The sequence below is a fragment of the Pogoniulus pusillus genome, chromosome 34, assembly GCF_015220805.1.
Source record: "Pogoniulus pusillus isolate bPogPus1 chromosome 34, bPogPus1.pri, whole genome shotgun sequence".
Lineage (NCBI taxonomy): Eukaryota > Metazoa > Chordata > Aves > Piciformes > Lybiidae > Pogoniulus > Pogoniulus pusillus.
The window spans coordinates 9,044,234-9,059,639 of NC_087297.1; the positions used below are offsets into that span (position 1 = coordinate 9,044,234).

Genomic DNA, 15,406 nt, shown 5'->3' on the forward strand with positions numbered 1-15,406 from the left:
TTTGCTGCGTTTTTGGCTTTGTGATAAGGTAAAATAGATAAACAAACCAGTGTCCAGCAGTTATTACAGATACAAATAAAACCACCCCACACAAGAAAACCCCAACTAAGCCAAACCAAATGCACACAAAACCAACAAACAAAACCCCAGACAAACAAAAGGACCAAACCCAAAATGTGAGCCTTGTTGAGTAGGCTTTGCTGGTTTTAATTTCTGACTTATTTTAGTCTTTCTTTCATACTTCACTAGTAAAGGTTTTAAATAGAAGCCTGAAGGCTTAAAATTCAGTAGTGCAGATATTAAGGCAGATTATGCTCTCTGGAACACTTTTAGGATTTATACACTTCTGTGGAAGGCAGAAATCATTAAAAAGAGATTTAAAAAAAAAAGAAAATAGAGAAATTCAGGAGACAGATAAATCTATTGGAACATTAGAAGCAGACTTTTCTCAACACTCTGTCTAGTGTGCGTGTAGAAGGACTCTTGCAGCAGGCACTAAACGTATTTTGCTAGTTGCTTAATTTCTAACTTGGCTTTTAGCATAAAGGTCCCTTCTAACCCAAACCATTCTATGAAAACTCATACTTGAGAGAAATACAAAGTGTACTTTATTTTTGTCATGTTTATATCCACAGATATACAGGTAAGGAAAATGATGAAGTCTGAGATTAAAAAAAGAGTATGGAGTTGTCAGGTGAAATTTTACTGGCATACTAAAAGCACTACACACCTCTTTGTGAGAACCTTGCTGGTTCAGAAAAATAACATCACCAGCACTGATTTGTAAGGCATTTTATAAAGAATTGAAGAGACTATTAGATTTTTAAAAAGAAATCATCACTTGCTTTTTTATAAGCATTTTGCACTCAAATCTCTACTCTTGAGTGGAGTGAAATGAGACTGCAGATATTTAACGGGTCATTCTTTGTGTAGCTGATCACTCTTTGTAGATCCTATAAACTTGTTGATATAAGTAATGTTTTGTGTAAATAGGCAAAATTAAAATATTTGTCATAAATAGATAGTTTTTAACTGAACAATTTTAACCGCAGGATAAATCTCATCCACAGTTAACAGGTTTGGAGGTGACACCATTACAATAGATGTGGATGGGACCACAGGAAACCAATTGTGGTTGTGCAGTGAATAATTGAGAGCTCATGGAATCATAGAATGGTTTAGGTTGGAAGGGACCTCAAAGCTCATCCATTTCCAACCCCCTGCCACAGTCAGGGGCACCTCCCACTAGAACAGGTTGCTTAAGGCCTCATCCGACCTGGCCTTGAACAGCTCCAGGGAGGGAGCATCCACAGTCTCCCTGGGCAACCTGTGCCAGTGTCTCACCACCCTCACTGTAAAGAGCCCTTTCCTAGCATCTAGTTTAGATCTCTCCTCTGTCAGTTTAAACCCATTCCTCCTTGTCCTGTCATTACAAGACTTTGTAAATAGTCCCTCCCCAGCCCTCTTGCAGCCCCCTTCAGATACTGGAAGGCCATTATAAGGTCTCCTCAAAGCCTTCTCTTCTCCAAGCTGCAGAGCCCCAGCTCTTGTAGCCTGCCCTCATAGCAGAGCTGCTCCAGCCCACTGCTCACCTTTTATTTCAGGGTATGGGTATAAAACTAGTAGCTGCTGATGCGATATGTAGTAAATATTTACTTCATGACTAGCCATTTTAAAATAAGAACACAATCTGTTTCCCCTAGGTTTTTAGATTACTGTTCCTCACACTTCCTCTAAGCATATTGATGTTGAGGTTTGTATGGTCTGGTTTTGTTTGTGAGAAGAAGTTCAGAATTGCTGCAGTGCCTGCTGAAACTGATGACAAATGATCCGGGCAAAGCAGAACACAGTGCCAAAAGAAATACAGTCCTTGATGTCTATCTCTCTTTTCAAATCTGCTGAGTACTTGTAATGAAGCTCAAAACTGAGAAGGACCTTTCGATGTTTTCCAGGATACATTATCTTGTTCCTCATGGCCAGCATCGCCAGGACTCAGGTGGGAGAAAAGGTGGTGTGATCTCCGACTGATTCCACTTCTTCATTCGCGGTTTTCCCAGTACCTTCCAGGATCAGACTTGTGCAGGTAAAGAATTTCAGAAATTTGAAACTTGACTTGGTGCTTGACAGGTACAAGCCGTAGGGAGTTGCCTTATTAGAAGAGTGGCATTATTAGTTTCACTGCAGTTGTCAGAGACGTGGCACATAGGACTTTTTTAAAGGTCTGTCTATGTCCGTGTCAGCCCAGTTTCTTCTCTGACATCAGCCAGGACCAGGTATGTGGGGGAAGTCTGTGACCTTCCTGCTTGCACCTAGTGGCCAGCATGCTTCTCAATTCACATTGCACATAGGTCATCATATTTAGTAATGTTTAATGCTCAAAAGCTTCTTTCTGTCCTCAAAAGCTTCTTTTTAAGCTCCTTTTTTTTTTTTACCTTCACGGTTCTCAATGCGCTGTGGCACTGAGCTCTGCAATGTAATTATGTTTTGAAGTGTTTGCTTCGTTTTGCTTTGTTTAAAACTCTACCTGATGACTTCACTGGGTGAAACAATTCTGTTATTTGAAACAATATCCCCATGGGCACGGTGAGCCTAGAGCAGAAGGCGACAGCAGGGCTGGGTGAGGCAGTGTCCAGGCAGATAAGATTAGAAGCCTGTGAGCCTTCCAAAGGCTGTTAGCCAAGGAGGCTATTTACTGAAAAATGAAATTTTGCCACTGCTTCAGCATCTGAAAGTTTTCTCATGTTCTGTAATTGTTCAGCATTCATCTGTGGACAGTCAGTGCATAATGCATGACAGATTATTGTGTAGATGCCCAGATTGGTACTGAGATAGAGGCATCCAGGTTGGCCATTGCTTTTGTCTCTTGGCATTCTAGTGTATTTTGCTAATGAGCCTATATTCAGAATTGCAATTGGAAAAACATTGAGTTCTACTTGTTAGAATTTGAGTTTTCCCACTTTTCTATCAGTAGTTTAGAAGAGGATCAGAATTCTGTAGCCAAGAGCAGGTAACAAGAGGCGTCCAGAAAGGAATCTTGCTGTGTTAAAACTGTGTATTAGAAAAAATGAAACAAAATTTTAGAGTAAAAGGTACTGTATTCCACTGGATTCTACATTGTCCACTGTGCTCTTATTCTGTGATCTGCAGTATTAAAGTATTAACTCTTTTGCAAGCATCAACTATTTCACATGTTTAGCTTCTGAGATCGCACAGTGTTGGTCAAGGTTCTATGGAGATAGTCTATGGAATATTTCTTTTATAGTTTGTAGAAACTTAACACGGTCTGAGTTGACCTTTTAGCATGATCTTTTTAATATGTCAGGTGTTTACAAAACAAATAAACAAGCAATTTATCAGTGTCCAGTGGCTGACCTTCATTGTAGTTGAAAGAAAAGCATTTCTACAAGTATTGTTAAGATGATATGCTAGAACAGATGAAATTTTCTTCTGACCTGATTTGTTATGACATGTCTATAGGCAAAATGCGTTCCAAGTAATTGCTGTGGATGGGGTTTGCAGTGGAATAATTCAGTGTCTCTCTGCTGAAGACTGTATTGACTGGCTACAAGCAATAGCAAGTAATATTTCCAACCTCACAAAGCACAATGTAAGTATGGATCCAAGTAAGCCAGAAGGTTTCCCAATCATATTTGATTATAACTGTCATAAAAGCCTAATGGGTTCACACACAGAATTATCTGCATATAAACAGTGCTTGAGGCTGTCTAGGAGAAGTCAAGTCAGGTTTGTCATCAAATCAGACTCTGTGAGAAATCGTTGAATGGGAAAATATTCTCCCCTGCAGTCATATAGTTCACTTCATCACTATCAGAGTTATTCACTTCTTAGCAATACCAGCCAGCATGAGAATCAAAGACCAGACAGGCAGGAGAGACCCCAGCACGATTGGTAAGCACACAGCAAAGCAAAAAGTTCTGTACTTTCTGAATAGTTGGAGAAAGCCAAATGCAGAGACTTGTCTAATCACATCTGAATTAGATATTTGGTCTCTTGAGGTATCATTTAGCACAAGAAGACCATCATGGTGATTCCATGATATGGATGCTTATTGACAGCACAGTTTAAATGTGTTTATCTTCATGCACTGTACTTCTGTGATCTGATCTTGTGAGATTGATGTTTCTTTTTATTGAAGCCAGGGTGAACATGATGCAAAAGTTTTGTCAAACTAGTAGTAGTTTGATTCAAAGATCTTCTGGACCTGCCTAAGATGTATTTTGTGTTTGATAGGTGGCATACAGCTTTTCCTTTAGAAGTCTACATGATTCCTTTCCTGGTTTAACTCAAAACATGGAGCATACATGAGTAATTCCACTCAATTGCGTTATAACAAGGAAATCCTTGAGGATTTCTTTTATGGTCTCTCAGACTTCTTTAAATCTGCTTTACCCTCCCAAACCCACCTCTGAATTTGCTTTTGTTTTAAATACACGTTGAAGGAAGTTTTATTTCTTGGGGATTTATATTCAAGATGCAAAACTATGTTCCATCTGGCAGCAATATCTAAAAGTCATTGTATTATAAAAACGTGACAGACAGGAATTCATTCACCATCTGCAAGCTTCCACACAGTGAAAGCCAACTTTATGGCTATTTATTCATCCTTACAATGCTGTTGATATATAGAACCTTTCTTGTCTCACCAGGCAGCCTGAGAAAGGAGGCTGCTGATTTTGTTTCCTCTTGCCATCTTTAGTTCAGGCTGTTAATGATTCTTGCTACCTAAAGTGGCATATTTATTAGCTTACAGCAACAGATAGATGAACTTAAATTGTTCATCTGATGAGACTCTGATTGTGTAGCATAACTTGCATTGTAGTAATGCACTGTTGCCATGTTTTCATTGCTTTAAAAATGAGTGCAGTCTGTAGTTCTACACTAGTTTCCACACCATACAGTAGCAGTGAATCTGCTGTTTTATAACATTATACAACGATTATGCCAGCCTTTGCATTTACTTCATCCCAGAGACTTCCTACAAAGTAATTGTGAGGGTTAGGGCTTCTGACAATTAGCCATGAATCTTTTCTTAGAACTGCTCTAATTGTTCACAGCCTGTATGAATTTATGGAAGCCAATGAGGCTCTTTTTACTGTAATGTACTTTTAGGTTGTCAGTTGCCAGAAAGAATTAATTACTTGACAGCATACATGAAAAGTGGATATATGAAATGTTGGAAAGACAGAGTGAGGGTTAAAAACCCAATAAACACAAACACTTGCTGGGAACAGTGATTGGATGTGATTAGAGGTCCCTATATTTCCTTTCTTTACAAGATGGTTATTGACACACACATACTGTTCATGTTAGCATTTTTCCTCCAAGGGAGGCATTTGCTCACAGTCGTTCTCCATAGTGTGGCATCCATTTCTAAAGAAATAATGAATGTAGGACATGATTTGAACTTTTGAACAAACTGACTGATATTTATTTGCAGTTGATTTCTTATTTCCTTCTAGGGGTTATGAGAAAAAAAAAAAGCTTAAATACTATATAGTAGCTCATAGAAATGTTAACTTACACTCTCCTTGTCACATCTACCTTTTTCAAAAGAAGGAAGAAGATTAAACCAAGAAAAACTATATATATACTTTTTTTTTCTGAAGCAATTTCTTTTACCATTGTGTAAGGCTTGGACTCCTTAGATTTGGGTGGGATTTACCTTGCATAACTTCAGCTGTCAAAGCAGAATGTCTAAAGAGTGATCCTTGTCATATATTTTCAACACCTATTTAATTATGATATAAATTCTCTGGGACATGCCTTTCTTTCCTTTGACTTGTAAGGGACTCTAAGGTGATGAGTTCAGACTTCAGTACCTAAGATGATGCCTATGTCCTGTCACTGGTATCTTTGAGGGGCCAGAGAGGATTTCCCTACATAAGTCTGCCAAGGAAATGCCTGGATAGTTTGACAAAAAAACATATTACTTTCAAAGAAAAAATCAGAATTATTTTAACCTTTTTCACACACAAGCTCACTGAAAAAAAATCATCTGGTAGTTCAAACCCCACAGATGTGTGTGAGAAGAACATTGCTTTATCTCCCTTCATTCCCATGTGTAGCCTACAGTTCTGAAATGAGTTGCTGGCTCCAAGATCTCATGTTTGAGTCTGCAGTTCCATTAAATGGTAATAATGGCAATGATAATAGTAATAGAATGGCTTGGATTGGAGGGGACCCTAAAGATCATCTACTTCCAACACCCTGACATGGGCAGGGACAGCTTCCACTAGCCCAGGTTGTGCTCAAGGCTTCACCCAACCTGGCCTTGAATGGCTCCAGGGAGGAGACATCCACAGCCTCCCTGGGCAGCCTGTTCCAGTGTCTCACCACCCTCATTGTAAGGAATTTCTTCTGAAAAGCCAATACAAATCTCCCCTTCTCAAACTCAGAGTCATTCTCTCTTGTATCACTACACGCCTTCATAATAGGTCCTTTCCCAGCTTTCATGTAGGCCCTCTTCAGGTCCTGTTCTGCCCCAGATCGCTCATCCTGATCCCATAGGGGAGACTCTCCAACCCTCTGATCACCTTTGTGGACTCCTCTGGACCTGCTCCAGCAGTTCCATGTCCATCTTCTGCTGGGGGCACCAGAGCTAGACATAGTGCTGCAGGTGAGCTCTCACCAGAGCAGATTAGAGAGGCAGAATCACCTCTTTCCTCCTGGTTACAGTTATTTGGAGGCATCTCAAGATACAGTTGGCCCTCAAGGCTGCAGGCACACTTTGTCTGATTCAGGCAATATTGCATGGAGTCAGATTAAATTCTTGCCTTGCACTAATATTGACATAAAAAGCAAAAATCATAGCAAGTATGTTCTTAAGTCTCTGTAGGATTTATATTAAGCTCTGAGACTCTTTCTCTTCCTTCATTCCATTATTATTGAAGACATCAGTTGACACACTATAATGAAGGTGTAGTAATCTGTTTAGATATGTGGTACTTCAGAGGGATGTCATATTTGCTGTCAAGATCCCACCCTGCTGAAAAGCAGCAAGAAACCTGTATTTGAGAAAAGAAAAAAAAAAATGATGGTGGGGAAGAAACCTTTTCATTGATTTAAAGCAGCAAAGAAACAATGACAAGAATAAAGAAAGTAGGAGCAGTCTGACTGGGAACACAGGTGAGCCACTTGGGTTTGCAGAGAGGGAGCACATGAGGGGAAAAAAAAAGAGTAGTCATTATAAGTTGCCCTTTCCTGCCAAAATACCAGGCTGCCCTTTCAGTAGCAGTTGGAGACTTCCAGCTTACTTTAACCTAGTTTTTTGTTGTGTAGTAAGCTGTTCAGTGTTCCCCAATTGCTGAGCGTGGCTGTTGAATGAAAACAGGAACTGGGAGGCTAGGCAATAATAACCTTTCCCTTGTATCCCTCCTCTTTGCTGTCTTAAAAAGAAACAAACAAGCCAACATTTATATCGTTGTTTGTGCTTTAAAGTGAGGTTAGCTTGTTTGCACATCTCTTTCCTCTTCCTATAAAAATCCATTTCTAAAAGGGGGTTAAATCTTCCACATCCAATTAAAAAAAAAAAAAACAAAACAGAAAAAATAGAAAAAAGAACTTTAAAAAATTGGAATGCACTCAAAGCCATGAAGCACCTCAGGGAATACATTATCAGTAGACTAATGTGTTGAAAGCACTTTCTTCATTTGGTTGTCATGCTTCAAAAAATGCCATAGGTATCCAGTGCATTCTGATAGTGCACTGCTTATATCTGCCTGAGGAAGAGAATGGACTGGGAGAAAGAAGCAGAGGGCTAGAGGAGAATAACAGGAATTTCGCCGTCCCTGGGGCACTTCAAGGCAAGGTTGGACGTGGCACTTGGTGCCATGGTCTAGCCTTGAGCTCTGTGGTAAAGGGTTGGACTTGATGATCTGTGAGGTCTCTTCCAACCCTGATGATACTGTGATACTGTAATGGTTTCAAGAGGCTGGAGCAACCAAACCCAGTTGATGGGAAAACAGATGAAAGAGCAGATTCCCACTAGGCATAATGTGCTGCAGAGAAAATGGCCTTGAATCCTTTGGACTTGCCATTTCTCTGCTGACAAAATGTATTAGGAAACTCCTTGACAGGTTTCTTACCTTTTGAAAATACCTGATATAAGGGGCAGGTATTTCTGGGGGGGGGGGAGTCTGAAAAGTTTGAGAAAATAGCTGTGCTGATTGAGAGTGTTAACGTGATTGTGGGGTTGGTTTGGATTCTTTTTTCACTGTTTTGTTGATTTTAGAATATGAGTCAATTTACACAATCAACTTATTTCAAATGCTATCATTGAGGTTACAAAGCCAACCTTAAAGAATTGAGAATCATAGAATCAAGCAGGTTGGAAGACCTCCAAGATCATCCAGTCCAACCTAGCACCCAGCCCTGTCCAGTCAACTAGACCATGGCACTAAGTGCCTCATCCAGGCTTTCATCTTTCTCATCAGAATGATGTACCTTGTTCCATCCTCATCTCCCAGTGCACGGTACTCTGCAGCTTATTGCACTGAAATACTTGTTTCCTGTGGTGCTTTTACCTTTTTGAACTCTTTATAGTGAGAATATAAGAAGATTTTTATTTTTGCTTTTTAAATTTGTTTTTAAATAGTTTTGCACAATTTTACCACCTGGTAATGAGTGTTTTTATTCTAAACTCTACCACTCAGGAGCTGTGATAGGAAGGAAGGTTTTCTTTACTGCATGGAATCACTTGAGACTTTGATCCTAAATCACTCTAACTTAGGAAGTAACATAAAGCACAGCTTTCACTGACTGCTTTTCAAGTTGTCTCAATTTTCCACCCTATCTGATAGTATTTCAGTTTAGAAATCCTATAATAGGTATTGTTCATCAATGAAAATAATTAGCTTAGTTTTCTTGAGTTAATTCAGGAACTTGCTGGCAAGGAATGGATGGAAAATAGGTTTGCTGGAAAATGCAGCTGCCTTAAATATGAGACGATGCTTCTGGTTTTGTCCTGGTTCTTTGACTCAAATGGCTATGAACTTGGCTAATAAGTGAAACAGGTGTTCCAGAGATGCAGTGTTCTTCAGAGTCCTGAATTTCATCAGGGTTATTTCACCCTGGGGAAAGAACAGTGTGAGATCGTAGAATTAAACCCTATCATTAAACTAAGGGGGGGCAGAAATAAGTAGTAAACTGCTTTAATGTACATGTGTGTATGTGTGCATATGCACATCTACATGCAAATATGTACAGAGAGAATAAGATTTAATGTGTTAAATGTTAAGGAGGACAATATATTAAATCTATTGAAGTATAGAACAATTTTTTGTTGCTTCATTTCCTTTTGAAGTCAAACCTGTGGTCTTTTGCTGCATGACATAATGTCTCAGAAGGTATCTGTTGCATATATTTGGTAGATATTAAGTGGCTGTACCTTTTTCTATTTGATGTAAGTAGTCAGTTCTTTATTCCCCAGTTTTGCTTTTTATGAGGCAATTATCAGGTGTGCCTGAGTAGTCTGTCCACAGAGCATTTTGTGAATAAAGTGTCTATAGAGGGATCCTAAATTCTGTTTTGATATGAGATCTTCTGTGATAGGAAAGGTAGCCAGTAGTTTTTAGATAAAGAGAATGAAGGAACCATAAAACACTTCTGGAAAGGAGGCAAGCAGGTAGTTATAGAATGCCTTCTCCTCTCACCTCTCACTATTTAATGATTCAGTATCATAAACTACAGCATAAAATGCAACAGAGGAAGAACCTGATGCCCATTATATCCTTACACTTCTACCTGTATTAGCCAAAAGATGATGTGAGGTCAATGCAGATACACAATTTAGCTTTTCAGCATGCTAACATTCCAGGTTTATTCCTGAGACTGCTATTTGAATGTCGCTTGACAAACTTTAGTTTTGCTTCAAGTTACTGATAGCTGATCTACTGCTCTTCCAGCATAAAAAATTGGAAAGCCCAGAGAAGATCATAAAGAAACACTTTTGTAGCCTCTTGTGTCAGTAATACCCTGACCATTTAAATAACAGGATGAAGTGTGTAGGGTCTTTTTCACCTTTGGGTTGAATTGTTCGGAGGTGCTTTGGAATGCATGCAGCTACTCTGTGCAGAGGTGTTTTATTTGCATGTTTCATAGGTTTGCTGTTTGTACAGACAAGGAGTCTTAATAAAAAAGCAGAGTAAAGCAGTCGATGTCTGGATTTCAGGAATGTTAGAAAGTCTGTGGGTGAATAATCATGCAAGCTTATGGCAGTTTTCTCCAGGGAAGACTTTCTTACCTGCCTAGCAGAAAATATTGCTTTCACTGTGTTTATTTCCTAAGGTAATTTTGTAAGGTAATAAAAGGCTGAAAATCTTACTATAGCATGTCAACATGCTGCAGCTTCTCACATAATTCAGCTGATTTAACATTGGCAGAGGGAGTTTGAGAAGTTCTTCTTTTTTGGTGTCTGATTGCAAAGAACAAGACTTCTCTTTCTGCAACTACTTCTGGCTTTGTAAATGCAAAATCAGTCTAGTTTTAGGTAAGTGATCTCACAGAAATGTTAAGTGTTTATTCTTGAGAAGACAAGATCCTTTCTACCCAAAGTGCCTCTTTAGTCCATACATAGAAGAAAATGTCTTTAAGATTTGAAGATAATGAACCATTCCTCCCAATTTAAGCACATCTAGCCCATTGACTATATAAAGACTGTAGAGATCTTGAGAGGGTAATTAAATCTCCATGAATTAAGTACCTACCTGTCCTACTTCTAATAGGAAGAAGGTACTTTAGCATAATTATTTACAGCTAGGAACAGTCACCCTAACATGACAGGCAGGAGCGATCCATACTGCTCAGCCTACAGCCTCGTACCATCTGTCTCAGCACTGGTCAAAGATGCCTGGAGACAGAGTGGGGCTGAGACTTTTCTCCTTCCAGGGACTGTTTGTTTTGTTATCCATTGAGCCACACGGGAGAGCCACACCGGAGCTATTTAGCAAGAGGCAGGGCTCTCATCCAGGCTATCCAGTAGGTTTTATCCAGTAGGAGTATTGCTGAATTGCAGCAGATAGTACTCAGCCTGCAGGAGCTAAGAACCTATGTGTCCCATATCATGACACTGTGGTGTTTCACCTACTGTGACCCAAGTGGATGTGTCATGAGACACTGTCACATCATAGACTTTTCTCCACTGTTTTGGAGTGGCTTCTTAATTTGTGACATGATTTTTACTACAGAATGTTGCTTTGAGGAAGGGCAGGCTGATGCAAAGATTATTTGCTTTGTTGGCTCTTGGTTTAGTTTTTTATCAGCAATGGTTATTGCTGAGTAATAGGTGTAAATGAAAATATTTGTTGTTTTCTGTGTCCAATTTGCCTTCCCATTCATTATGGTTTCTGCTTTCCCTTCCTGGGTGCAGATTTTAAAGTATTATAGAAAATACCATTCTAAAAGGGTCTTGACAAGCTGTGTTTTAAAGAGATTGTTTTCAAAGTTGTTTGCCTAATGAGCTAGTCAGTGTACTTGCCCTGACTTTTTAGCAAAGTCTGCCTGCACCTTAATTAAGCTAGCTCCTCTTGCTGCAGCAGCATGGAGATTAGCACATTCAGGCACCAAACAGTAACCATAAATAGCATTTTCATCTCAAAATGTAATGAGCAGAAGCCAGGAGAATGCAGAATGCAATTTGAACAAAAGAAGAATGGTCTCTGGGTTTGGATAGCAACTGGAACTCGCTATGGCTTGCAGATGATTCCGGCAGTAAATTAAGTTTTCATGTATGTGGCTGGATAGGTTGACGACCAAGCATTAGCTTAAAGCAATTATCACTGTCTGACCTCCATTTAGGCTTCTGATCCAAACCCCACTTCTTATTAGCTTTTTAAGTCCATAGAACAAATCACAACAGATGACAACTTGCACGTTTCGTGCTTAGAGTGGTTTTTTTTCAACCCTAGAGTCACAGAAACTTCCCCCTCACTCCTGGTTATAATTCCATTCATTATTGATAATGCAGTGACTTCAAAGGCAGTTTCCATCTAAACCAAATCATCAGCAAATAATTAAAGAATCAGCTTATTGCATTACTGGTCTCTGGACCAGGTTGTTTTTATTTGATCAGAACTACAACTCGGAGGCACATTCAGGTACTTGTGTGGTTTTTGTTTGTCTGGGTTGGTTTGTTTGGTTTTGAACAGAACAGAAGCCTTTTGCTCTGGAAAGATCACCCTTTCATCTTAAGAAACCCTTTTGCACATTGATGCCTTCTATGCCAAGTATTAGAAGACAAAGTCAATAGTGCCATAGTCAATAGTGACTGGATAGGGCTGGGTGCTAGGTTGGACTGGATGATCTTGGAGGTCTCTTCCAACCTGGTTGATTCTATGATTCTGATGAGATTATTGTCAGCAACACTGCTCCTTTTATCAGTCTGCTGGCATCTTCTCAGGAATACTTTATCTTGCTTTTCTTTGTTTCTGAGGCTTCCTAGAAGGGTGGGAGGGCTAGGTGAGGCTTCCTAGAAGTGTGGGAGGGCTCAGTGAGGCTTCCTAGAAGGGTGGGAGGGCTAGGTGAGGCTTCCTAGAAGGGTGGGAGGGCTAGGTGAGGCTTCCTAGAAGGGTGGGAGGGCTAGGTGAGGCTTCCTAGAAGTGTGGGAGGGCTAGGTGAGGCTTCCTAGAAGGGTGGGAGGGCTAGGTGAGGCTTCCTAGAAGGGTGGGAGGGCTAGGTGAGGCTTCCTAGAAGGGTGGGAGGGCTAGGTGAGGCTTCCTAGAAGGGTGGGAGGGCTAGGTGAGGCTTCCTAGAAGTGTGGGAGGGCTCAGTGAGGCTTCCTAGAAGGGTCGAGGGCTAGGTGAGGCTTCCTAGAAGGGTAGGAGGGCTCGGTGAGGCTTCCTAGAAGGGTAGGAGGGCTCAGTGAGGTTTCATCAACTGGGAAGCAGTAAAGGTGAAAAGTAATTTTGACATAGGCTGGTAGCAAGAGAGAAAAGAAAAGGATTGCTTGGCTGCACTTTGCAAATAGAGTTATTGGTAGACAGTGGCAAGAAAGTTGAAATATCAGATGCTCTTTTGGGATATGGATTTACACAAAAGGTCTCTTAAACAGGCGATTGTCACAGTTTATAAGTGGATAATGTTGGAACATGCTAGAGAGCAGACAAGGACTGCTCATACATCAATGAGAAGAGTTTTAAATTCACATGTTCTCTTTCATTCCAGCTGTGTCCTAATTGCATTACTCATAAGCCACAAAAGATTGAACTCCTGTGCTAAATGCATTTTCTGAGTACAGGCATTTTCTAGATGAAATAAAACAATAGTAAAGCAGAAATGATAAATATAGAGTGTCTTAGAGCACCCAATGAATACAGTTTCTGGGTATAAGCTGTCTGTAGCTGTGACTTCATTTCATTGTACTTTTTTTCAGTCATGACCAGCCTAAATTTTTGCAATATTATTGTATGTGTTAGCACCCACTTAACTGCTAAGAACAGTTCCTACTCCTAGTCAAAGAGTAATTGCATATTTGATATAAGAATTGCTGTCTTCATTCATCCTTGGGATTTTTTTCCTTCTTGGGCTTTGAGCTTATGCTCACTGAAGCCTGTACTGTATGAATAGGTACAATGTTCTTCAGATCTTTTATTGCTTTGTTCAGTTCTAAATTCTCCAAATAACACATCCTTCTGATATATATTACTATTTTAAGTGTTGTTATTATACTAATGTCAGATTTATACAGCTAATTCCCACATTATGACAATATATTGTAATGTAACCAGAGAAGTTTTACTCACTCTACATCATCTGGTTTTGTTGCAGCTTGACACATGCATTTCAGTTGCTGTAAATTGCAGCTTTTGTGTTCTTCTCCTCCTGCCACTGTCTTTGTGGTTCATTATACCTACGCTGCATATTTTTTTCTCTCATTCTTTAGCTTTAACTAGAGTGGTATAGTCATTTTCTGAGCCTGTGTGTGGAGGGAAGATAATATCCATGAGTGATAACTCAAACTCCACTAGAGTAATGAGAGAAGGCCTTATGGAAAAAAAAATATTTGCTCTATTTATTCCAGTATTTTAAGTGTCACTATCATCAGGATGATTCTTCCTTTGGTACTGTGTTTTATTGTGGAAACAGAGAAGTTGACATGTGCTCATATCTTGGAAAGATGAAATGCTAGTATTTGCATTTATTAACTTGTAACAACATCTTTTCCTCTGGACTGCAAGATCTATTGGTATATTGATAATCTATGCTTTTGACTAAGCAATCTCTTTTACTGTTGAAATGCAATTAGACACTGAGTTGCTCTTCTGAAGTCTACAGACACAGATGTACTTCCAATGCAAAGGCTTGAAAAATATTCTTGACCTTTGTGCCATGTGGCAAGTCTCATTTGTGCAGAAATAGACTAGTCCAGCCCTCCCTGCAGTCAGCAGGGACATCCTCAACTAGATCAGATTGCTCAGAGCCCTGTTAAGGCTCCAGGGATGGGGCGTGGTCAACATGTTCCAAAGTTCCACCACCCTCATGGTAAAGAACCTGTTCCTAGCATCCAATCTATGTCTGCTCTGGTTTGAAGCCATTGCCCCTTGTCCTATCACAGGTCTTCATAAACTGCCTCCAGCCTTCTTGTAGCCCCCTCCAGGTACTTGAAGGTTGCTATTAGGTCTCCCTGGAGCCTCCTTTTCTCCAGAATGAACAACCACACCTTCCTTAGCCTGTCATTGTGGCAGAGGTGCTCCAACTCCTTAATCATTTCCATTCTCCTCCTCTGGACCTTCTCCAGCAGGTCCATGTCCTTTCTATATCGAGGGCTCCAGACCTGGACTCAGTACTTCAGATGAGGTCTCACCAGAGCAAACTATTTATGAAGCATTGGGGAGAATTCTTACTTATTCAAAACTTCTTAACTGTTACAAGGCCATATCCAAAGCAACCAAAAATACATTATCTATGACTGCTACATCAAGTCAACATTATTGTGGTTAAAATTCTACATGTTCTACCTCTTGGCCTGCCTTTCAGCCGTGGTCCCACAGATATGCAGCACTTTATGCTTGTGTGAGCATGTTGCACTGGAACACCCATTTTCAGAAATATCAGAGGGTTATTGAGGAAAAACCCATATGTCCAAGGACTGCTGCTTAATGGTTCATAATGAATTCATAGTTATGAGGTGGAATTGGAAATAAGTAGAAGGAACTGCATTCCTTAGAAGGGAACTGAGTTCAAGACTATTCAAACTAATGGCCTAGCAGCTTGTTAAGAAAAAGAAGGCTAAGGAGAGTCTGATCTTCCCTACTTACAGCAATGCAGAAGCTTTATTGCCAAAGAGTTTCTCATTGCAAACCAGCTCAGAGTATGACTGAGTGCAGTGTTAGAGAGTCTGTGATTAATCTGAATAAGAAGCTCTGTTAAAGATGGAGAGGTCAGATGTGTT

At 39.9% G+C, this 15,406-nt stretch overlaps 1 protein-coding gene across 3 annotated transcripts in view; it reads left to right on the forward strand.

Moving 5' to 3' along the window:
- SNTG1 (syntrophin gamma 1) overlaps nt 1-15,406 on the forward strand; it is a 281,755-nt gene that overhangs the window by 197,764 nt on the left and 68,585 nt on the right. For all 3 annotated transcript variants that reach the window (XM_064170435.1, XM_064170431.1, XM_064170434.1), the window contains 2 exons: nt 1,953-2,083; nt 3,478-3,607. In XM_064170435.1, coding sequence (XP_064026505.1) covers nt 1,953-2,083; nt 3,478-3,607 — 261 coding nt within the window. The remainder of the gene's footprint in view (nt 1-1,952; nt 2,084-3,477; nt 3,608-15,406) is intronic.